Here is a 25,672-nt window from a genome sequence, read left to right as displayed (position 1 = left end):
TAATGTTGCTGTTTGAGCATAAACAATATCTGCAAAGTTACCAAGCTGAAAGTTCAATGCAAATGGAAATATAGTCTTTTCAAATTCTGGTGGTTTAATGCCTACAAAAACGTCTGGTAGGGACTACAAAGAGTTACTTCCCGGGTTCGTGACATCACAAACCCAGATAAACCCTGCCCTCGGGAATAGGCAGCAAAGGGGGCAAGGCCATGCTGCGCTGCTTTAGAGAAGAGGAAGAGAAAACTAGGGGTGAATGTAAAAATCTATTCATATATGTATCGCGATTCTGCCTTCTAACGATTCTAATGGATTCACAAGTTTCAAAATCAATGTTCTAAAGCAGCAGTTCTTAATACTGTTCCTTGCGTCCCACTGCTCTGCACACGCTCTGCATCTCTCTCTCTCTCTCTCTTTCTCGCTCTCTCTTTCTCTTTCATTCAGTTCAGCTATAACAATGAACTGTTCCAATTATACACTTATTTTCATCAGGATAAAACTGTATATTAAAAGCTAACATAAGTAGTAGCATTTACAAATAACAGCATATCTAAAAGTATGAGACAACAACAAACAAAAAACATAGGCCTACCATTAAAAGGCTTGCTTGCACAGGTTCTGCACGATCCTCCTCAGTAATATCCTCTGCTTCTCAATTGGGCTCAAACTGATAAGCGATATTAAAGGGATAGTTCACCCAAAAATGAACATTTGATGTTTATCTGCTTACCCCCAGGGCAAATCGTTGCAGTCTGTCAGTCATATAATGGAGGTGAATGGGAATCACGGCTTTGAGAGTCAAAAAAACATACACAAACAAAACCAAATGAATCCCTGTGGCTCGTGACGATACATTGATGTGTAAAGACACGAAACGGTCTGTGCAAGAAACTGAACAGTATTTATATCATTTTTTACCTCTGATTTACTGCAATGTCCCAACTGTCCTGAGCGCGTCCTGAGCGCGTTCGTGTCTTCTTCTTCAGCCGGCATGTGACGAGTCTTCTTCTTCTTCTTGCTTTATGGTGGATCGCAGACTTATAAGTGCATTCTGCCATAAAGCGATCAGCCATAAAGCAAGAAGAAGAAGAAGACACGTCATGCGCCGGCTGAAGAAGAAGACACGAACGCGCTCTTTGTGTTCTACTGAAGAAACAAAGTCACCTACATCTTGGATGCCCTGGGGGTAAGCAGATAAACATCAAATTTTCATTTTTAGGTGAACTATCCCTTTAACGACGCCTTTGTTTACAATACAACCGTAGCACATGCCGCTGAGGTGAGGGGCGGGACGTTTAGATGCGCACTAGAGGCGGTTTAGCCAATCACAACACACTGGGCTAGCTAACCAATCAGAGCCCATCGCCTATTTCTGAAGGCGGGGCTTCATAAAAGCAGGAAATGATCAGTGTGTTTCTCAGAGAAGGGACAAAGCGGTGTGGAATAAAGGTAAATTATGTGAAAAATAATGCGTTTTTTTAAAAACGAAGCATTAACACATGTTAGACTGCACCCCATAAATACAATCAAGCCTAGAAAAAAACAGTGGACCACCCCTTTAATCTTCAAACGTTTTGCTTGTTATTTGAAAGAAATTCATACTTTTCAAAAATTCAGTGAATCGTCAAAAGTGATAGGAAAGACATTTAGAATTTTACAAAAAATGTCTATTTAAAAAATGCTGTTCATTTAAACTTTCTATTCATTAAAGAATCCTAAAAAAAATGTAGCATGGTTTCCTTAAAAGTATTAAGCAGCAAAACTGTTGTCAACATTAATAATAATAATGTTTCTTCAGCATCAAATAAGCATATTAGAATGATTTCTGAAGGATCGTGTGCTGAAAATTCAGCTTTGCCATCACGGGAATAAATGTCATTTTAAAGTATATTAAAATACAAAACAGACATTTTGTTTAATTGTAATAATATTTCACAATATTGCTGTTTTTACTTTATTTTTGATCAAATAAATTCAGGATTGGTAAGCATAAGAGACTTCTTTCAAAACATTTTTAAAAAATCGTTTACACTTTATTTTAAGGACCAATTCTTACCATTAACTAGTTGCTTATTAGCATGCTAGCATATTGGCCATTTATTAATACTTATAAAGTACATAAACAGTAATGCTTTATTCTGCATGACTGTATTTTAGATCCCTTAATCCAACTTCATACCTAAATTTAACAACTACCTTATAACTATTAATTTTTAATTAACTATTAATTAATAAGCAGCAAATTAAGAGTTTATTGAGGGAAAACTCCTATAATGGATATGTGTTCCCTATTCTAAAGTGTTAGCAAAAAATCTTAACAACCCCAAACTTTTCAACTGTAGTGAGCTGTATATCTGGACTTCATGAAAAAAATATCTATTTTATAAGAGTTCTGTTTTATTATTTTTAATTTTGCAACAGATAGGATTCATTTACAGCACTATGCACTACTATTTATGTAAAATTCTGCAAGAATTTCAGTGATGTCAGGGTCATTATATTTATGTCTATGATAGCATAACCTCACCATTTCCATTCAGCGTTGCGTGTGTATTTGATAGTGATGGCCATCTCCACCCCCAGCAGTGCCACACCCGTCAGCAGCAGCCAATAGGAGGGCTGGCCTGTCACCTCCACCACACGCCACACCGTCAGGATGCCATGCACAGCAAACAGGAAGCGACTCAGAAGAGCCAACAGGATGTTCAGAACCCGGCACATTGTCCAATTAACGCAGTCCAAACCAGGCAGACACAACTGAAGGGCAAAGCAAAATGTGTTTTTTTTTTAATACAATGCATTTGTTTTTGTATATAAGTTGAGTATTTAAAATACTACACATGCATGTGCACCTAAAACATAGCTTAAAGTAGAAATGTGGATTATGTATTCATTGATCAGTTAATCATCAGATAAATAGTTCATAAAATAATGCAAAAATATGCTGTCTTATTTAATAAATCAATAAATAAAATACACATCTGATAGTCTCCTATGAAAGATTAAAACTTGATAAACAAATGCTTAGTATTATACAAGTGAGACTCTACCGCTACAACAACTTACTTAGAATTTCCTTAAATCTCAATGCAACAGTATACAATTATACCAGACTTACTTTCAGTGGGTTCAGCCAAAGGATCCAGATTCAAATACTCAAGTGACTGTTATTAAATATATTCCACTTGTTTTCATAGATTTACAAAACAAAAGCTTCTACCATATCCACAACCCTCTGTCTACCCCTGAGTTGGAGACAGTCCTTTTTAACTGCAAACACAACTTATCCCTCCTGAGGTTTCAGGGACCGCTTCTGGATATGAATGGGTGTGTGTGTCTTGTGTAGATAAAAAGCAGTCTTTTGGGAAAGAGTAGGATGGAGTGTGTGTGTGCCTGAAAATGTGTGGTTGTGTGCACTTGAGGTTATTGTGACTGAACATTTCACAGATAACACTTCCTGCTGCTGTATGATCATCCATTATGATGTCATACTTAAGGGCCCAAAGAACAAAGTTATCTGCAAAGAGGAGCCAGTCTTTCAGAGGGCATTTACAGACACATTTTACACATACACACCCTGATTCCACCGTGCCACAGTAGTACCACCCAGAAACATGGGCCTTGATAAGACACCTCCACAGAAAAACATAGGCAATGCAACCTCTACAGCTGACTTGGGATCATATGCTATTAAAAATAAGATTCAGAATCGGTTCTTTTGATTTTCGTTATAGGTTCTCGGACATGACAAGAAAAAAAAATCATTCAAAAAATTAATCAACACTGTCGAAATTGGCAGTCTTGTAATGTTTTGTTCTGTTTAACTCACACTACGCACATTTATACTATAGGTATAAAACATACTTTTTTAATAATCGCAAAGTCAGTTTTAAAGCCAACGTACGTAGGCTACTAGCCTAGCCTATATCATGTATACGATTTAGAACGTAGCAACAGATTTACCCACGTTTTGAATGATTCTGTTGAGTAAATGATTCAGTGAGAATCACTTGTTTCATTAATGAATGAATCAGAGTTTGTAAACGAATCGGTTGAATGAATGGTTCAAATGACTCACTAATAAAATTCACCTACTGGCAAAATGATACGCAGAAAGATTCACAGAAAAATCCCCACCGCTAATGCACAGACTGACTCTATATCAGTACTCTGATGAATAGACACATATAATCATAATGAAATGACATAATTATGAAATGTTATAAACCATATGAAATCTTTTGGCAAAAGAGATCAAAATTCCTGATCTCAAATGTGAATTAATGCAAGTGTACCCAAGTGTGAATAAATGTTACCACAATTCACAAACCTGTTAGCACACGTACATCATGGAGACGTCTATTTGACATATTTTTTAGTGCTCATCTGCAATACGTCTATAGGACGTCTCGTATCAGATGTCAAATGGACGTCTATTAGATGTCTTTAAGATCAATCCAGATCAAGTGATCTTTAACAGACATCTTGCAGACGTGTGCTATCTGGGAAATGATTTAGATCAGTGGTTCTCAAACTTTTTATACCAAGTACCACCTCAGAAAATATTTGGCCCTTCAAGTACCACCATAATGACCAACATTTAAATACAGTAGCATAGTAGGCCTAACTATTCAGCTACAGCTCTGCACAGTTCAAAAACGAGGCAGTTTTATTGCTAATAAGAATATTTATTGTTGTCAGCCACTTCAACATTGTAAATACACAGTTTGAACATTAACACTGCACTATGCTTACATACAGGTAAATAAAAACCTAAATAATGATTAAATTAAAATGTGTTGTACCTAAAAGTTCAATAAAAACTACTTAAATGTAAAAAAAAAAAAAACTTTACTCAAATAAAGATTAAATTAAAATGTATTGTGTTTTAACATTAATTTATATTTAATTTTGTGATTCCTCTGTGTATCACTAGTGGTACTCGTACCACACTTTGAGAACCACTGATTTTGATGGTTATTTTTAATGAATCACAAACACGCAGCACAATGACTGATCTATAATAGAGAACATTTATATAGTTCAGTGAGCACAACCAGTAGTCCAATTCCCTAATGAATGACTCCTATGAGCCGATTCTCTTTAGTGAATTTTAGTGAATCAAAAAATGCAGTGTAGCCCGATTCCCAGGTAAATGATTCTCATGAACTGGGACTTTTTTAGTAAATCAGAGCTGTTTATGAATTCATTTGACTCACAGTTCTTACTTTTACATTACGTCCAACTCAAAATGAACCAAAAACTGTGCCGTATGTGTAGCATGATGTGCTTGAGGCTCGTGACACAAAGCAGAATTGGCACTGAATGAATTAAATATATAACACGTCAAAATCAAATGTATTCAGCTGAATTAATATGAAGTAGAATACATTACATTACCTTTTCAGAGATTTTCACATTATAAGAGTGTCAGTGACATCTATGTGTTACTGTATGTGGTGCCACCTGCAGGAATGATACGTCTATGACAGGACAGACTAACTCCTTCACACCACACAATAAATCTAAAGTGTGGCACACTACATCAGAAGTGAACATTTGTTTAGGGAGGACAGGCTGTCAGAAAAACAGGGAATTCAGGTGAAGACAAACTGTGTTTGTGGATGGATTGAGTGGCCATTTATTTTGCTCATTAAGGAATCCATCCCTACTCCTAGCTAGGCCCATCAACCTCACTACCCACTGCTATTTATGGACCCTCTCAGAGTGCTTCTGTCATTCTCCTTCATGAAATCATCAGCATTTTCATGAGGGGAGAGGATGGGAAAATGCCTACACGTTCAGATCTCTCTCAAGGGAGCGCCGGATATCTGTGAATGATAGAAGAGCTTTTGATGAAATGGTCCATCAGCGCTCAGTTGCCTTTATAGTCTCCTCAGCAGAGGCTATCTGTGATGTAGGATGCTGTCAGTGTCTTTATATAGGCTATGCGATAAAAAGATCAGACGTTAGACTTTTGGATGTACATGAATGTATGTATACACAGAACTCCCAGTCAAAGAAACACAGCCAACAATGGGTAACAAGGACAAAAACAGATTATGCCTTATAATATCATTTTTCCAGTGCTTAACCCACCCTGACTTGACCAAAAAGTAACAGGAAAGACATTTATAATGTTGCAAAATCTTTCTATTTCAGCTAAATGCTCAATTATTTTGAACTTTCTATTAATCAAAGAATACTGAAAAAAAATGTTTTTGACATTAATAATAATAATAAATGCTTCTTGAGCTGCAAATCAGTATATTAGAATGACTTCTGAAGGATCATGTGACACTGAAGACTGGAGTAATGATGCTGAAAATTCAGCTTTGCCATCACAGGAATCAATTCCATTTTAAAATATATTTAGATAGAAAACAGTTGTTTTAAAGTGTTAAAATATACAGTATTACAGTTTTTTTAATGTATTTTGAATCAAATAAATGCAGCCTTGGTGAGCAGAATAGACTTATTTTAAAAACATTTTAAAATCCTACAGATTTAAAACTTTTAAATGTTCAAACACATACAGTGACCTCAAAAACTACATTTAAGTGAGACTTAAAATAAATAAACTGCTCTGCAACTGGAAAAAAAATCAAACTGTTAACCATTTAGTCCCAAAATAAACTATATAGTAAAGTCTCACTATATCTGACACTATACTGGGCTTTTTGGGCCACTGTATTTACGGTTACAGGCATCAAACTCTATAATACCAGCTGATAATGCAATACCAACATTTTGCCACAGGGAAGCAGTCTCTAATCGAAGGAGACAGTTTGGGGAGCATAGCATAGCTTGTACTATTTGAATTACCATGAACAAAGAATTGGACCCTCTTTCAATAATTGAACTGATTTTCCTCTCTTGATCTTCTAATGGGCTGGATTGATGCCAGAAGTCTGAATGGAGCAGATGCCGGCTGGAATTAATCCACCCACTTCATATAGTGATCAGCACTGATGAGGAAGATGAGGATCATTTCAAATATTACGTGGGGTCACTGGTATTTTGCTGATAATCTGATTCTACATTCAAAGAAAAAAAGTCAACAGATATAATGTAAATTGGGTACTTCAGATGGATTCATGTGATCCTATCTGCTTGTATAATGAAATTTAATGATAACTTCCAGGAGCCTTCCTTTATTGAAAACTGTCCGTTATGTTTTTCTATTCTCCTCTACCCACAACAAGCAAACAGAGTTGTGTGACAGTAATTCAGACAAAACGATGAGGAGAGACTTGATGCCTGTCTACACAGCACTGAGTGTATTTAATTAACGTAATACATCACTGTTTTTTCTGAATCTCTACCCTGTTGTCAGATGGCTCTGTAAATGAGGAACAGATGTGAGGAACAAAAAGTACTAAGGTAATTCTTCCTTAGAAAAGAGACTATGTGTGGAGAACAGTTGGGAAATGATCCCACACAATGGATTAATGTTAAATCCAAAGGCATGTTTGTTGTTAAACACCAGATTTTTTGCACTCTTTCATATAACTGGGAACAGGGATGTCTTTTAATACCTCAGATATTATATGTCTTTAAAATGAGATATGTAGAGATTTACTGGTGGTGACATATTGATATAATTCCAAACCACCATATTTGCCGTTGCTGAGTGATATAAATATAAATATATTATTTCATATTCATTCATAATGAATGTATCTTTAATGAAACTTAGGTTTGTTACACTGGAATCTGGAAGTGGGTGCAGACTAGCTGAGGACATACTGCTTGGTTTTTATGGCTGTCCATAAGCTATGTATTTGTATTTATACCACAGTTCAATAAACAATAAGTTAATATTGAGACACTTGCCTGTTTCTCCTCCGTCAAAGAAAACAGTTCCAAACAAAGCAACAGCAATCCTTACTTGTCTCTTGCACCACACAGTAAATGTGTTTACTTCCTGAATGAATGAGCATTTTTGAACCAGTCTGCCAAGTGAATGATTTAATGACTCACTCACAAACAGACATGTTTTAGTCAGGGATTAATCTGCGTTTTTGAACGAATCGGTTGAGGAAACGATTCAAAGTGAAGTGACATGTGGCCAAGTATGGTGACCCATACTCGGAATTAGTGCTCTGCATTTATCCCATCCAAAGTGCACACACACAGCAGTGAACACACACACACACCGTGAACACACACCTGGAGCAGTGGGCAGCCATTTTTTTGCTGCGGCACCCGGGGAGCAGTTGGGGGTTCGGTGCCTTGCTCAAGGGCACCTCAATCGTGGTATTGAAGGTGGGAGAGACCGCTGTACAGTCACTCCCCCCACCTACAATCCCTGCCGGTAGGAGACTCGAACCCGCAACCTTTAGGTTACGAGTCCGACTCTCTAACCATTAGGCCATGACTTCCAACTTTCCCACGACTTCAGTGGCACACTCATAAATGCAGCAATTACTTGTTTCGTTCATGAATGAATTCGTGTTTGTGAAGGAATTATTCAAATGACTCACTCATAAAAACAGTCACATGTCGCCACCTTCTGACGAAATATAACCTGCAGAAAGATTATTTATATATACATGAAGAGTTCAGATGCGAAAGACTGATTTTCTTCTAAAATTAGCATTTTATCAGGCTCCTATGTGTAGGTTCAGTAATTTCACTTAAATGGTATAATATAATATAATATAATATAATATAATATAATATAATATAATATAATATAACATGCATTATTTTTGACAGCTAACACTAAAAATGTATTGAAAATCCACTGAATACTGAGGAAGAGAGGTAGTATTTTCTTTGTATCTTATTAACATTATAATATAAAATAATAATATGCATCATTTTGTTATATTATTGTTAATTTAACATAATACATTATACAACTATAAGTGTATATACAAATGTATATTAAATATAATATGCATTGTGTTATGTTCTTTTTTTGACATGAAACACTCTAAATAGGAAGAGAGGGAGTTTATAGTGTCTTTTCTTAATATCTTAATATAAAATTATGAAACAGTGAGAAAGAGGGATGGAATTATTTGTCATGAGTGTGTGCTTTTTCTTTTGTTTGCACCTGAGTGTGTGTATCTCTCTCTGGTTCTCCTGCAGCAGTAGTTCTTGTTGTTGGCTTTGTCTGTTCTGTAGATCAAGGCGGGTTCTCAAAAACCCCAGGTCTGTTTGTCTCATAGAGACTATGTGCTGTCTCTCGTCGGGAGGTAGGTGCTTTAAACTAGCACAGCCTGACAGCTCACCGTCGCTGAGCTCCAGAGCCTCATGCAGCACGCGTGCTAGCTCCAGGTACTAAACCAAAGACCAAAAATAATGATTCACTAAAGCAAACTCAAAATAGAGCACAATCTCAGGGCCACAGATGCATGTTTCACACAATTTAGTTTGAATGCGTACTGCACTCACTGTTCTCTCGCTGAGCTCCAGAGCATCAGACATGTCCAGTCTGGCTGTACGCTCTCGTGCTACCTCGGTCAGAGCTTCAGGGAACGCAAAACCACTCTGTGTGAACCATAAAAGCACATGTATAACACACTTCACAGTAACATACACATACAAAAGTCTGAGACCATTTAAATATTTATAAGTTTATGAAATAGATGATAATGTTCTTCAAAATTTGAGAGTGATCCAAAGAGCATCTTGAGTTTCAATGGAAACAAGAACATGTGACTTTTAGTTTAAAATGGTTCACATGGTCAGTCTCAAATTTGCTTATTTGATAAGTAACCTAAAATGGTGCACAATCTCGAATATATTCTTATTCAGTATTCTTCCAGTTTGATAATGATAACTTGAATTCTAATTTTTGTAATGAGAAATTTGAGTCAGTTGATGACCCTTTTTTTTAAATGTCCCTGTATCATACAATTTTGGTCTGAACTGACCAGATTCTTCACTTTGAGAACTGATTTTGAGAGCTCAGTGTTACTAATGAAACTGTGATCATAATTTAGAATAATTAAGAAATTTAATAATTTTATTAGCAAAATATGACATAAATTAATAAGTATGCCCAAATTTGATCATTGATCTTCTTTAATTATTTAATTGTGACATTTAAGAAATTTAACAAACAAACAAATAAATAAATAAAAATTGTTAAACTGTATAACAAACTTTTAAATGTCTTTTTTCTTATTTCACATACTTATTTCAGTGCTTTTCTTTATGGTTTCATGAAAGATATAAAGAATATTTTTTCCTCTGCTTTCATAAAGTGTTCACGGATATGTTTATTCTAATTTTGCAATAAAACATTCTTGTTCAATATGTAAGTCTGAGTGTGTAAAGCGAATACCACAGAACTGATGGATCCTCTCCGAGCTGCAGATCTCTGAAGTCTCGGAGTCTTCTTCTGACCCTGTCTCTCTGGCTCCCCCTGTTGGGACAGACGCTCTGTAAACAGTACAGAGGAAAAGTGATAATGTAGGTTAATGTTGGCCTGAATTAGATCAGATAAGGATCGCCAGATTCTTTTTTGGTTTGATCATTAGTTATAAGGGATTATAAGACTCACTGCTAGGCCACTTCTGTTCAAGAGCTCTGATTCGCTCTCTCATGTCACGCAAACCTTCCTGCTGTTGAAGAATCGCTTCCTCGCGGCGATGACCTTTGTGTTTTGACCCCTGATTGATGACATCATTAGGAGCTGTCATGACTGCCACATCCTGAGAAAACAACATCCATATAACAGTTAGCAAAGTGTCCGTTTGTGATCTATGAGTGTGTGTGTTTGTGTGACTTCTTTCTCTCTTTGTTGCCCATTTTTTCTTATGAATGTATAGTACTGTTCAAAAAATGTGTAGTCGGTAAGACTTTTTAAGACTTTTTTTGTTTGTTTTTGAAAGAAGCCTCTTACCAAGGCTACGTTGTTGTTGTTTTTACGTAAAAACAGTGATATTGGGAAATATTATTACAATTTAGAATAACTGTTTTCTGTTTTAATACTGTATATTTTCAACTGTAATTTATTCCTGTGATGGCAAAGCTCAGTTTTCAGCATCATTACTCCAGTCTTCAGTCACATGATCCTTCAGAAATCATTCAAATATGCTGATTTTGGTTCTCAAGAAATGTTTCTTATGATTCATGTTGAAAACTGTGCTGGTAAATATTATTTTCAGAATTCTTTGATGAACAGAAATTTCAAAAAAGCTCATATCAGGCACATTTTGTGCCTCGGTGGGACTCATTCAGCGAATATGTTTTAATATCCTGTTATCATTCAATCAGTTTTCTATTCAGAAAAAAAGAAAAACAAAGAAAGTGTATACATCCTCTACATGTCAAAAGTGATAAATCATTTAGATAAATTATTGTCCAGTTTGGTGGCAAACTCACTTTAGTGTTTCTTGAGGTTTGAAGTGGAACAAGGCTTGTGTTCTCCATCTCTCTGTATGCTGCTGCTTTACTTTTCGAATCCTCTTCAGTTTGTCTAACAAAAATGATTTAATGCATCAGTTTATGTCTGATTTTTTGCAAGGCCAATGTACTGTCATTTTTGGTCATACCTCAGTTTTTCTCCCAGTTTCTTTGTCTCTTCATCTTTCTGTTGCACTAGTTGTGACATCATGGTTAGCTTCTGTGTGAGCATGCTCAGTTGAATCTTCTGGTCTACCACCAAAGCTTTATGACTTTCAAACTCTAACTTCTGCTGTTCACTAAGTTCTCCTACACAGAGAGACACACGCTCAGAAACACAAAAACTACAACATATTGATCTCGTATTGTGTTAATTGTGCAGCACCTGTCATATCAGAGAGCTGAGCATGAGCCTGGGACAGGTCACAACTTAGGGCATTGATGATCTCACTCTGACTGACCACTTCCTGTTGGGATGAGACTAGAGATGCCCTGCAAGACCAATTAAAAACCTTCTTATTCTGAATACAATAGATTCAGTTTGAGTATGGTATAGATTGTTTAATGAAAATAATAAGTCATTCATGAACACTCCTGATCATTTTTAATGAAAAAAATATCACTAAATGAATCATTTTAAAAAAGCATGTATACATTGTCTGTGGTTATCATTATAATTTAGGAGATTTTAGCATTTTGACAGTAATTGTATAGTAAAAAGTGAAAGGAAGTAGAAAGAGACATATTTGCAGCTACAATTTAACAGTGCCTGATCTATGAGATGATTTAAAGAGCGAGACATGGACTGTGTAATTAGTTATTAAGCAAGAGTTTCATAAATAATGCATGAATAAATAATTAACCTCATGCATTATTCATTAACAAGAGCACAGTGTATGGATATTATCCTTCTCACGGTGAATGTAATGACAGAGTAAGGGAATCGGTTTACACAGTAACTTATGCAATATATAAATCGCTAAGCTACAATCTTATATACGCCCAGAGCTGTTGCAACTGGTTTCCAAAGCAGGCCTACTGGCTAAATGGGAGAAATATTTACCATAAAAATATACAACATAGATTTTGAAAGATGGGGAATGCAGTGATGGTATTCATGAGAGCTTTATTATACCGGAGGGATGTTATGGTTTGATCCGGTTCCTGTTGTTTTTCTGATGTGTAAGATGTGCTGTTGCTTTCAAAGCCCCCCAGCCTACCGAGCGCCTCTGTGGGACAAGTACAACAAGGGTAAACATGATAATGAACACAGAACACATATGTAGGACACATAAAATCTGTTCCACAAATTAGTTTTAATTGGGAACCTAAGGCTGTTGAGAAGCTGCCCTCAACAGGTAACATATGAAAGGATATCAAAAAAAAAAAAAATTTAAGACTTTTTTTGTTTGTTTTTGAAAGAAGCCTCTTACCAAGGCTACGTTGTTGTTGTTTTTACGTAAAAACAGTGATATTGGGAAATATTATTACAATTTAGAATAACTGTTTTCTGTTTTAATACTGTATATTTTCAACTGTAATTTATTCCTGTGATGGCAAAGCTCAGTTTTCAGCATCATTACTCCAGTCTTCAGTCACATGATCCTTCAGAAATCATTCAAATATGCTGATTTTGGTTCTCAAGAAATGTTTCTTATGATTCATGTTGAAAACTGTGCTGGTAAATATTATTTTCAGAATTCTTTGATGAACAGAAATTTCAAAAAAGCTCATATCAGGCACATTTTGTGCCTCGGTGGGACTCATTCAGCGAATATGTTTTAATATCCTGTTATCATTCAATCAGTTTTCTATTCAGAAAAAAAGAAAAACAAAGAAAGTGTATACATCCTCTACATGTCAAAAGTGATAAATCATTTAGATAAATTATTGTCCAGTTTGGTGGCAAACTCACTTTAGTGTTTCTTGAGGTTTGAAGTGGAACAAGGCTTGTGTTCTCCATCTCTCTGTATGCTGCTGCTTTACTTTTCGAATCCTCTTCAGTTTGTCTAACAAAAATGATTTAATGCATCAGTTTATGTCTGATTTTTTGCAAGGCCAATGTACTGTCATTTTTGGTCATACCTCAGTTTTTCTCCCAGTTTCTTTGTCTCTTCATCTTTCTGTTGCACTAGTTGTGACATCATGGTTAGCTTCTGTGTGAGCATGCTCAGTTGAATCTTCTGGTCTACCACCAAAGCTTTATGACTTTCAAACTCTAACTTCTGCTGTTCACTAAGTTCTCCTACACAGAGAGACACACGCTCAGAAACACAAAAACTACAACATATTGATCTCGTATTGTGTTAATTGTGCAGCACCTGTCATATCAGAGAGCTGAGCATGAGCCTGGGACAGGTCACAACTTAGGGCATTGATGATCTCACTCTGACTGACCACTTCCTGTTGGGATGAGACTAGAGATGCCCTGCAAGACCAATTAAAAACCTTCTTATTCTGAATACAATAGATTCAGTTTGAGTATGGTATAGATTGTTTAATGAAAATAATAAGTCATTCATGAACACTCCTGATCATTTTTAATGAAAAAAATATCACTAAATGAATCATTTTAAAAAAGCATGTATACATTGTCTGTGGTTATCATTATAATTTAGGAGATTTTAGCATTTTGACAGTAATTGTATAGTAAAAAGTGAAAGGAAGTAGAAAGAGACATATTTGCAGCTACAATTTAACAGTGCCTGATCTATGAGATGATTTAAAGAGCGAGACATGGACTGTGTAATTAGTTATTAAGCAAGAGTTTCATAAATAATGCATGAATAAATAATTAACCTCATGCATTATTCATTAACAAGAGCACAGTGTATGGATATTATCCTTCTCACGGTGAATGTAATGACAGAGTAAGGGAATCGGTTTACACAGTAACTTATGCAATATATAAATCGCTAAGCTACAATCTTATATACGCCCAGAGCTGTTGCAACTGGTTTCCAAAGCAGGCCTACTGGCTAAATGGGAGAAATATTTACCATAAAAATATACAACATAGATTTTGAAAGATGGGGAATGCAGTGATGGTATTCATGAGAGCTTTATTATACCGGAGGGATGTTATGGTTTGATCCGGTTCCTGTTGTTTTTCTGATGTGTAAGATGTGCTGTTGCTTTCAAAGCCCCCCAGCCTACCGAGCGCCTCTGTGGGACAAGTACAACAAGGGTAAACATGATAATGAACACATAACACATATGTAGGACACATAAAATCTGTTCCACAAATTAGTTTTAATTGGGAACCTAAGGCTGTTGAGAAGCTGCCCTCAACAGGTAACATATGAAACTGCAGGATATCAAAAAAAAAATAATTTAAAACTGGTTTCTATATTTGTTAATTTCTTATATTTCTTGTATAAGCTAATACTTCTTTTTCATTTTAAATCATAATGTTTCTTTGTTTTAAATTTATTTATTTAAATGTACATTCAGTTCAATTATTTTCGGACATGTTTATGAGAGGCTGTGCTCACCTTTGAGTTGCTCCTTCAGTGAGTCTCTCTCCTCCTCAATCTCTTTCCATCTTTCCTCACTCTGCTGAGCTTTGTTTATTCGTGTCTCCATGGCAACAATGGTGAATGCATGTTGTCGCACCTGCTCCCTGTACTCCTCTACCTCAACCCTGTGTTTCTTTCTCTCCTCTTCAGCTCCTCTCTGCAGGGCCTTGGCCTCTCTTTCCTCAAACTGCTTCATCTTCTCGCTCCTCTCCTCCTTTTCTTTCAGCGTTTCTTTCAGCTCTGCCTCTCGTATCTTGGCTTCTTCCATCTTGGTTTGCCACTCGGCCTTGCGTGTCTCGATCTCCCTGCGCAAGGCACTCTTGGAAGGCAATAAAGTGACAGTCATGGAGTTGAACAACTTACATTGTGTGGTTCTGTATCCTATGGATACCCATTTCCACATAAGAAAAAAAACATCATGCTTTGGTAAATCATAATTATGAGGAAGAAACGTCATAATTGTGATATATAAAGTGGAAATCATTAGATACTAAGTCATAATTCTGAGATGAAAAGCCTGATTTATGAAAAAAATCATAATTATAACACAAAAAGGCAAATTTTGTTATGACTTTATCTCATAATTTAACTTATGACTTTTTTTACTTTTATCTCATACTTACGACTTATCTTATGATTAAGACTTTTTATGCCATAATTTGACTTTTATCTCATAATATCAGAGATAACCAATATGGCGATGTGCTGGAAACTGGGAAAAAGTACAACAATTATGAGATCAAATTCTAAATATACATAAATGTCATAATTATGAGATAAAAGTAAAAAATATGAGATAATTGTGTCTTTAACAACTTACATTGTGTGGTTCTGTATCCTATGGATACCCATTTCCACATAAGAAAAAAAACATCATGCTTTGGTAAATCATAATTATGAGGAAGAAACGTCATAATTGTGATATATAAAGTGGAAATCATTAGATACTAAGTCATAATTCTGAGATGAAAAGCCTGATTTATGAAAAAAATCATAATTATAACACAAAAAGGCAAATTTTGTTATGACTTTATCTCATAATTTAACTTATGACTTTTTTTACTTTTATCTCATACTTACGACTTATCTTATGATTAAGACTTTTTATGCCATAATTTGACTTTTATCTCATAATATCAGAGATAACCAATATGGCCATGTGCTGGAAACTGGGAAAAAGTAAAACAATTATGAGATAAAATTCTAAATATACATAAATGTCATAATTATGAGATAAAAGTAAAAAAATATGAGATAATTGTGTCTTTTTAAAGTCATAGTTATTATATAAAATGTGACTTTTATGTCATATTTATGAATGTCTTAGTCAACTTATTTTGTCATCATTATGATTCACCAAACCATTTTTTTCATATGTGGCGGAAATGGACTTTCTAATGTGTCAAAAGGGTAGAAGCAAATAAACAATATGGTTATGTACCCACATATGGGTAAATACTTGGCAACTAGGCCCTTAGGCCCTGTTTACACTAGTGCGTTTTCGTTTTAAAACGCATAACTTTTGCTGCGGTTACTACGCCTGTTGTTTATACTACTCCGGCGTTTTCGACCCTCGAATATGGAGACTTTTGAAAACGTTGCAGACCCCGTTTTAGTTTGAAAACTCTGGGGTTGCGTTTCAGTGTAAACAGACCAAAACGGAGACTTTTGAAAACTATGGCATGGCTGCCCACATTCTGTTTGCGTATCCTTGACGACCGTGAAAACAATAACATCATGCTCATTGTTGTACCCATAGATATGTATAGGTAGATTCCTCATTCGACCGCTCCAAGCACATAGACGTGTCCGCCATCTAAATAAAAGGAATCTACCTATACATATCTATGGTTGTACCTGCATAAATGGTATGTGACATGCGTTTTCAGTTGTGTAGTGTAGTCGGAGATCGTTTCTGAAACACAGTGAAAATGCCAGTGTAGACGAGGATCGTTTTCATTTTAAAACTAAAACACACTAGTGTAAACAGGGCCTTAGAAACCAAATCAAATATAGATGTGGAGCAAGTGTTGTGAGTTGAGGTCAACTGTATTTCATTTAAGAGGATAAATTCAATTTTAGTTCAGTTTTCAGTTTTAACTCACCTCAGTCTGTCTCACTGACTGTAGATCAGCCATGACCTCTTCCAGCTGTCGCATTAGTGTGTTTTTCATCTCTCTCTGTCCCTCTGCTGCCTGAATCAATAACAGGTCAAAGGTCAGGAGAAACTTCAGTGAAACAGAATTTTTTAGAGAGCTCAATTCATGAAATGAATCTAGTCCATCAGCTTGGAGTCAGTTCTCTGAAATACTTTCATTAATATACAAATTTCCATTGGAACCGGGATGAGTTTTATCTATAATTATAAAAACCGAAAAAGCTAAATGACAATCTAATTGAGACCATCCCTCAAGAGGTCTATGCCTCAGAGACTAAATGAAACGAGTTTAATTTGACTTGGTGTTTTTGGAGAGACAACAGCACCTGAAGTTTCTCCATCTCAAACTGAGTTTGCATGAACTCCAGCCTGCTGTGAAGATCTCTCCTCTGAATCTCTGTCTCCTGAACCTTGTCCCTCTCTGACTTCAGTGCAGGAAAGAAAGACGTGTTTCTTTAGAATCACTTTCTGATTCTTTAACTGATTTTGAAATACTTTGCTGTAATACCTTTAGTTTCCTTAGCTCGGATTGGACGTCCATGTGGTCCTGGCACAAAATCTGTAAGGCACCTGATATTCCTAGACAAAACAAATAATAACAATAATTCAGACTACTTTTCCGTAAAATGCGCTGAAATTTTATAACATTTCAACTTAATTTGTGATCCTGTAATACTGAAAGCAATATCACTTCTATTCTTGTCAAACCCAGTTCTCCTAAATCTCTCTAAACTTTCTATTTCTTACCTCCAGTCTTCAATGACACATCAACCCCTGCTGTCTGTAATCTCTGAGCAGCATTCTGCAGTACTCTGTACAGGACGTTCAGTATGGAAAGTGAATGCTCCTGAATCCAGCTGAGCGTAGGACCCAAATTCATGTTCTGCAGCCCAGATATTTCCCTCAGAACATTGTCCGCAACACATGCATCTTGTACTCGTCTCTATATTCAAATGGAAAGAGATATTATATAGCTGTTCAACATGCTGTGCAATGCTGAAACACAAACATACAGCATTACATGGCATAATCAATGTTTCCAACTACTAATACCTGACATTCTTGCAGTCTGGCTGTAAATTTCTGGGTCTCATCCAACATTTCCCTCTGTGTGTGAGCTTCCTCTTTGAGTTTCATTTCAAAGTCATGCACTTTTGTTTTGTACATCGATCAATGTTTCCAACTACTAATACCTGACATTCTTGCAGTCTGGCTCTAAATTTCTGGGTCTCATCCAACATTTCCCTCTGTGTGTGAGCTTCCTCTTTGAGTTTCATTTCAAAGTCATCCACTTTTGTTTTGTACATCGCCATCTGTTCCATTAACTCAGTTAAACAGTCCAACACCTGCAAAATAAAAACAAATATAAAAAAAGTTCATCCAACAAAGAAATTTTGGCACAGATTTCTCACCCGCATGTCTGTCCAAACCAGCGAATTTTTGAATATCCTGCCAACTCTTTTCAATATAATGACAGACTATGGACTGAAGCTGGCAAGCTATAAAAAGGCACCACAAAGATATCATACATGTGGTCCACCTAACTATATCTGATTCTCGAGTTCAAGTTAAGTCACATTCATATATATGTAACACTTTATACAACACAGGTGTTCAAAGCAGCTTCACATTAATAAAACTAATTATTTCAAAGAAGCAACATTAATCAAACAGGAAAATAGCAGCTAATGTTGTAAAATTCTTCAATCAAGAAATAGAATTTAAATTAAGCTGTAAAGCAGCTCTACAGACGATAGTGTCATTATTCAGCTCAAGTCAGTTCAATGCTGATTTAATTCAGTTCAATAACAGTGTTGATTTTGCAAAGCTAGTGTCATTATCTAGCTCAATTATGTTAAAATTTTGTTCTCATCTGATAGTGTCAGTGCCATTAAATCAATAATATTACTGAATATTAAATATCTTCAGGTGACAGTAGAGGAGAAAAAAATCTTGGGAGAAACGAGGCTCAGAGGCGCTTAAAATGTGCTTCCAAACTAGTTTTCCGCAACACATAATTTATGTCTAAAGTTAAATGAAAAAGATTTTGTTGACATTTGTAAAAATGTATTGATAATTCTCATTTCCATCACCTATACTGTTAACACGTTGACACCTTTTTTGCAAAACAATCCTCAAAAACTTGGCTTCTGATTGGCTTGAAATGTTCTTACCTTTTGGTCTGATTCTTTGTCAGAAACATGCACAGTCTTGACAATCTGGTCACGAAAACGGTCAAACTTTGAAGAAAATGCAGATACATTAGCATAATAGATACCAGAGTAGTCATCTTACCAGACTGTTGTTGCTGTCTTGAACTCACTCACCCTTGACTGGGTGTGTTTGAGCTCTTCTTGAACTCTCTGTTCTCTCTGCTGCGTCTGCTGATGAAGCTGCTTCAGCCTGTCTATGTCTGTCAGCAGAGAAGCCTGTTCCTGCAGCACACATCACACATGACACCAGATTTCATAAGTTGCATTTGCCTGGCCCAGTGGCCTAATGGATAAGGCATCAGCCTCTGGAGCTGGGGATTGTGGGTTCAAGTCCCACCTGGGTTGTGGTGTCCAAGAGGCTGTATGTTTATTAAATCATGTGGAGATCAGGACTGGGTGTGAGCGAAACAAAACATACTCACTTTCTTGAGCGATTCTACTTCATTCTGTCTGGCAAGTAGCTCATTCTGATGCTTCTGGGTGTCTTTCAGCTTTTAAAACAACACCAAACAAAAGGAATAGTTATCTTCTATTGATAAAACATTTTAAAACAGCATCATTAAAACATCTACAGAGCTCAACGGCTGTAGAAAGAGAGGGATGCTGGAACCTTGTCCATCATGCTTGTGAGCTTGGCATCTTTGTGTCTGACGTCTTGTCTGAGCTTGTCCACCTCAGCTGCTAGTTTAAGAGCTTGTTTCTCTCGAGCAGACACATCTTTCTTTAAACTGCCAACCAACGCTACATAAAGAAAAAAATGAAATAAAACACAAAGTAACTAACTGCTCAGATCTAAAAGGTTGGTGCCTGTGTGCAACAAATATATTCTTGATAATTTCACTACAAAAATATAACAATTCATCTCAGTATTACACAAATGATCAAAAGTTTGGAGGTGGTAAGTTTTTTTTTACTATTTTTGAAAGAACTCAACGAGGCTGCATTTATTTGATCATAAATACAGTAAAACACAATCAGTAATATTGTGAAATGTTATTTCAATTTAAAATTTTCAATTGTAATATATTGTAAAATGTAATTTACTCCTGGATGGTGAAACTAAATTTTCAGCAGCCATTACTCCAGTCTTCAGTGTCAAATGATCCTTCAGAAATCATTCTAATATGCTGATTTGGTGTTTAAAACATCTACAGAGCTCAACGGCTGTAGAAAGAGAGGGATGCTGGAACCTTGTCCATCATGCTTGTGAGCTTGGCATCTTTGTGTCTGACGTCTTGTCTGAGCTTGTCCACCTCAGCTGCTAGTTTAAGAGCTTGTTTCTCTCGAGCAGACACATCTTTCTTTAAACTGCCAACCAACGCTAAATAAAGAAAAAAATGAAATAAAACACAAAGTAACTAACTGCTCAGATCTAAAAGGTTGGTGCCTGTGTGCAACAAATATATTCTTGATAATTTCACTACAAAAATATAACAATTCATCTCAGTATTACACAAATGATCAAAAGTTTGGAGGTGGTAAGTTTTTTTTACTATTTTTGAAAGAACTCAACGAGGCTGCATTTATTTGATCATAAATACAGTAAAACACAATCAGTAATATTGTGAAATGTTATTTCAATTTCAAACATTTCTTATTATTAATGTTGATTTTTTTCCCCACAAAAATGTGCTATATTTTTTTCAGGATTATTTGATGAATATAAAGCTAAATATTATATTATATTATAAATGTCTTATAAATTCTTTTTTTTTTTTTTTCTTACACACTCAAAATGTTCGAACTGTATATTAAAGGAAGTATAAAAATAATAATACTATATATGCTTAAACGTACTTTTATACATACAAATGTATATATAATAATATCATATTACATCTCATAGCAAATGTCAATATAATTTATCATAATTTTTCTACATTACTGTAAATATCCCCCCTATATTATCATCCTCATACCTGCAGATGAATTCTTTTCATTCCTCAATTTATCCATCTGTTCTAAAAGATTGCTGATCTTCTGATCTCTTGCTGTCACAGCCTGTCCGAGCATCTCTCCAGAACATCTCTGAAGTCCCAGCATCTACATCCATTAAAGAGACAAAGCAGTTATGGTAATAATTAATTAGCATGTGAAAGATTTGCGATGGATTTTCAAGAGAGAAGAAACATCTCCATCAAAATAAATAATGAAACTAATCCCTGTGCTACTTTTCCATCAACTTTTAAAAAAATATGTATCTATACCTTGCATTTTTCCCCATTCCACATTCTTTATACTGTGCTGCAATATGATCTATGTTGTAAAACAAAACAAAAAAAACTCAAACGGAAAGAAAAAGTGCACTTTATTTGGGTTGTATCACAAAATCAGACCTGCAGCTTTTGTATTTGTGTATGACAATGAATCTAGCACTTCTCTAGGCCCCTTCATACACCCCTTCACAATAGGGATGACCCGGGTATAGGACTTGAAGCTACAGTCTTCAGCTCCATCACAGTCACAAAACTGTAAATAATGTCAAATGTAAAGTAACAAAGGAGACTGTAATACCACACCTGCTCCTTTAGCTGTTGTATCTGATCTTTCTTCTCTTTGATGTCACTCTCCAGGCAGCGAAGTCTGTGTGTGACATCTGGATCACCCTGCTTCTTCTGAGACAGCTGGAGCCTGAGAGCTGACACTTCCTCCTTCAGGGCCATGATCGCATCATCCTTCCTTTGGGACTCATCCTCAAAGTACAGAGACACACGAATGTGTCCATCTCCTAGCCGATGCAACCTCTCCTCCTGAGAAAGAACACAGGTATCAGTGTATTGTTTAAGCCTTTTAGTTTTGCAAGATGGCATAATAGCATGAACGGTCCAGCAAAGGGAGACTAGGGTGTTTTTAACAGGATGTTGAACTCACCTCCTCCATTGGCAAGACGTGAATGCTTTGAGAATTGTTAGGTTGAGACTTGTTTCTAAGATAACATGCTCTCCCTGTGTTACCACTCCAGCTTCCTGCAAAAAATACAAATTCACAAAAATAATTTAAAATAAATTATATTATATTATTATATATTATTCACTTTCCCATCAGTTTGGTACAGTGTTGTTTTAGAAATAGCAATATATTGTACTATTATAGCTTTTATTAATATTTTGAATGAGCTTTTATTTTTATTTCAATTTTTTATTTAATTTTCATTTAATTTAATGTACTTTTTCATATTAAAATTTAAGTTTATATTGTTTTTGTTTCAGTTTTAGGTTTATTTCAGTTTTAGTTTGTATTTATTGGCAGTTAATCATAGTGTTTCATCCTAACATTTTTTCAGTTTCAAGACCACATTTCTAATTTTTGTTTATATGTTTTTTGAATGTTTTTATCTAATATTTATATTTTGTTTTATTCCAGTTTTATTTCCATTAACAAAATTATTTTAAAAGTTTTTGTTAAAGATAATAACCCTGGTTTTGGAAGTCTAATAAATCTAATAAACTTTTCAAATCCTGCATTTTTTTTTCATGGTTTATTTTGACCATTTTCTTTCTACTTGGGATAATAAAAAAGATAATAATGAGGTAATATTCCATTTTGACTGACAAAAAAAATTGTGTGCTGAAAAGTCTTTACCAGGTCTGCTAGATTGGGTTTTGCGATCAGGTGCATTTGGCCCCCGTTTAGACCCGGCACTCATGGGGTGAGGTCTGGTGGGAGGGTGGGGTGAAACAGAAGGGGTCCGAGATCGTACCCAGGCCTGGGGAATGGGAGACTGGGCAGCCAGAAGAGGAAACTGTTTGGGAGTGAGACAAAACTTTTTGTATATTTTATATAAAGATTAAATTGATATTATATGTATTATAGAAGATGACATTGTATAATTTCATATCAACTTGAATCTGTATGTTGCAGGTCTCATTTATGATACTTAATTACCATATTTTCTTTGAACTTGAACTTAAGTCAATAAAAAATGCTACTGAAAAAACACAAACGAATGGACACAATATAATTTATCTGGTCAAACATAAATTTTACTGATTTCTCGCTGTCAATGCAGAGCTCATAGGTTGATCCTCCATAGCCAAAGTGAAGCTGGTCTCCTGGAGAGAGACGCACAGTGGCATTGTGTATCCGGCAGTCATTGACGTAGGTCCCGTGGGCAGAGTTTAAGTCATGGATAACATAGCAGCCGTCTGCTTCACACCAGTCAATAGTGGCATGACATTCATCCACCCCACTATTCTGAGCAGATGAGATGAGAAACACAATGAATGTGTGAAACACTTGTGTGAATGTCCTCTCTAGTGACATGTCTAGTAGGAGTCCGTATGTCATAGGCTACTCAGTATAAGATCATCATCTCATCATGATGAATAACTAAAGCTTGAATCAATAACTGACATAATGACTGGACACACTGGGAAGAAATAAGGCTTAATACCTGTAGACAGAGGTCAGAGTCTTTGTGTCTTCCTATAGTGGTGCTTTTAGGCCGGAGTTTAAATACCCAGTTTAAAGTTTTGAGGTAACCCCTCATTTCAACCTGCTGACGAAATACAAATTGTAATCTGGTAAATAATATAGCGCTGAATGTACGTACACTCACTGACGCTTTCTGCTTTGAAACCTCGGTTGATTGCAAGAAATATAATAGGTACCAGCATTTTTATAGATTGCGATGATTTTCTTGACAACTCACCAGTATAAGTTTTCATCTGTCTGAACTGTGTACAACCCGGTTGCTCATAGGCATGATACTTGCTGCCTAAATAGGTTGTGTACAAGTTTTCATGGTAACGTCAAGGAACTTGGAGCACCGCCTTCAACCCAGCGTGCAGTCCGTTCTGTCCGGGGTGAATGAATAGACGTTAATCTTCCGCCGTGGAAACGTGGGCTCGCGGCGCGTTGTCAAAATAAATGAAATAATTCAAGTTCTCTATTTAAAATATGACGTTTCAGCACTTATTATTTGATCTCGTTCTATTCAAAAATATTTTTCGAGAGGAATTAGTAATTTTATGTCGACCGAAAGTCTGTATTTTGGTGGTGCGAGGTAACACCCTTACGAAAATTAACCATGTTACCACACAGTCATTCTTGAGACGTGGGACAAAACAGGACCAGCAAGGGTAACTGCTATTAGCTTTAAAAAATAAAAATGTTTTCGATTTTAAATGTCATGCGGGATTAATAATAGAATGCATTTAACACAATTATCACCTTCAATTTAATTTTCTCATTATTATACCAAATCTGTGTTTCTTAATGTCCTCTCACTACATCTAAAACTGTGTGTCCACAGAGAAGGGTTCAATCATTCATATGCAATAAAATGGATAAAAAAAAAATTAATGATGAAAAAGAGCTTGTTTTATCAAAAGCAACACTTAATAATATCTCCTATCAAAGCAAGGTTGTTGTTTTAATGACACATGCGTGTTTCATACGATTTTAAAGTTGCGTCCCCACTTTTTGTCAACACCGTCAGACATTCAATAAAATGTAATAAAATCAGGGAATATCAGGGGCAGCTGTCACTCTAAAGGACCCCCTTGCCACAGTTCACCTCTGCAGAGTACATCAGTGTCAGACAGGCTCTGCTAAGTTTTAGTTTTAGAATATTTTAAATCCTAATGTTAATATTTCCTTTGTCACAGCCATGATATGTCAACACCATCTTCCAATTTCTGAGGAAATTATTTGAAATATTTAGATAATTTTATTCTCCTGAAGCAGGTTCCATTAGCATCTAGCATCAACAGAAAAAAATAAAATGGCTACTACATGCACTCCATTGGTTTTGTGAAAGAAATGCCAAATTTGTCAACACCGTCAGATGTCACCACCATAAGATTTTGTGTTCCAATGATATATCAAAATACTTAAATGTGACTTGAATAAAAACTTTATAAACAATAACATACTCACTTTGTTTTAATACAGTAATTGACTGATTCAATGTATTTGGTAGTTAAAATTACTACAAATTCAGGTTTTCATCACCACCGTCGGATGTGTCAACTCCGTCAGTTCTGTCACCTCTGTCAGTTGAATATTTTGATAATATTTCATTATGATATTTTATATTTGTTGTGGAATTGTTGGTCACATGTGAACGTGTAATCGGTCTGCTAACACGAGAATGTGTTTTGAAATGTTAAAAACATCTTGAATGCTGTTAAAAATAAAGTTGAAATTATATTACACAGTCCAAGGTAAAAAAGCACATTTTGTTAAAAACGAGAAAAGTTGGGAGGTTGTATCAAAGCATAGCTCAGTAGCTTAGTACATACAAGATACATAAATGTAGTTTCATTTGTCTGAGTACAAGGTTTTATTTTTTCAATTTTGCACCCTGTTTTGTCCCACTTCTCAAGAATGACTGCACAAATAAAACCAAAAAACATGCTTAAACTGTGGTAACCACAACATTATGGTTTTGCTACACTAATAGTTTTATTTTTGTAAGG

At 35.6% G+C, this 25,672-nt stretch overlaps 2 protein-coding genes and 1 non-coding gene across 3 annotated transcripts in view; 1 reads left to right on the top strand and 2 right to left on the bottom strand.

The window, feature by feature from the left end:
• Positions 1-2,718, bottom strand: part of LOC107667986 (transmembrane protein 26-like) — a 6,309-nt gene extending 3,591 nt beyond the window's left edge. The window contains exon 1 of the mRNA XM_016459718.1: positions 2,525-2,718. Coding sequence (XP_016315204.1) covers positions 2,525-2,718 — 194 coding nt within the window. The remainder of the gene's footprint in view (positions 1-2,524) is intronic.
• Positions 2,719-7,329: 4,611 nt separating this feature from the next.
• Positions 7,330-24,037, bottom strand: LOC107667985 (forkhead-associated domain-containing protein 1-like). The gene is made up of 30 exons (XM_016459717.1): positions 23,902-24,037; positions 23,644-23,745; positions 23,238-23,444; positions 22,833-22,992; positions 22,122-22,216; positions 21,770-22,000; positions 21,170-21,293; positions 20,441-20,571; positions 19,673-19,741; positions 19,365-19,472; positions 19,212-19,277; positions 18,231-18,383; positions 17,785-17,980; positions 17,546-17,616; positions 17,364-17,462; positions 16,985-17,074; positions 14,856-15,198; positions 14,433-14,526; positions 13,683-13,789; positions 13,447-13,606; positions 13,277-13,370; positions 12,497-12,588; positions 11,747-11,853; positions 11,511-11,670; positions 11,341-11,434; positions 10,517-10,667; positions 10,298-10,395; positions 9,403-9,498; positions 9,062-9,288; positions 7,330-7,339 (listed from the first exon to the last, which is right to left on the bottom strand). The coding sequence occupies exons 2-30, from the start codon at positions 23,737-23,739 to the stop codon at positions 7,330-7,332; spliced, it is 3,729 nt and encodes a 1,242-aa protein (XP_016315203.1). The 5' UTR covers positions 23,740-23,745; positions 23,902-24,037.
• trnaq-cug (transfer RNA glutamine (anticodon CUG)) lies at positions 19,523-19,595 on the top strand. The gene has a single exon. It is a non-coding gene; the product is annotated as a tRNA-Gln (tRNA).
• Positions 24,038-25,672: the final 1,635 nt, after the last annotated feature.

Source organism: Sinocyclocheilus anshuiensis, unplaced genomic scaffold (assembly GCF_001515605.1).
Source record: "Sinocyclocheilus anshuiensis isolate Anshui unplaced genomic scaffold, SAMN03320099.WGS_v1.1 scaffold1024, whole genome shotgun sequence".
NCBI lineage: Eukaryota > Metazoa > Chordata > Actinopteri > Cypriniformes > Cyprinidae > Sinocyclocheilus > Sinocyclocheilus anshuiensis.
The sequence above is the reverse complement of the archived record's forward strand: the minus strand, read 5'-3'. Positions and strand labels throughout refer to the sequence as shown.

What these genes read in the sequence shown, in the direction of transcription:
- LOC107667985 (XM_016459717.1), bottom strand. Translation starts at nt 23,739, where the DNA reads ATGAGGGGTTACCTCAAAACTTTAAACTGGGTATTTAAACTCCGGCCT. An exon ending in ACGTCTTGCCAATGGAGGAG is followed by an intron (nt 22,001 to 22,121) that starts GTGAGTTCAACA and finishes GTTCTTTCTCAG; the next exon opens with GAGGAGAGGTTGCATCGGCT. An exon ending in GAGGATCCATCAGTTCTGTG is followed by an intron (nt 9,499 to 10,297) that starts GTATTCGCTTTA and finishes TGGTTCACACAG; the next exon opens with AGTGGTTTTGCGTTCCCTGA.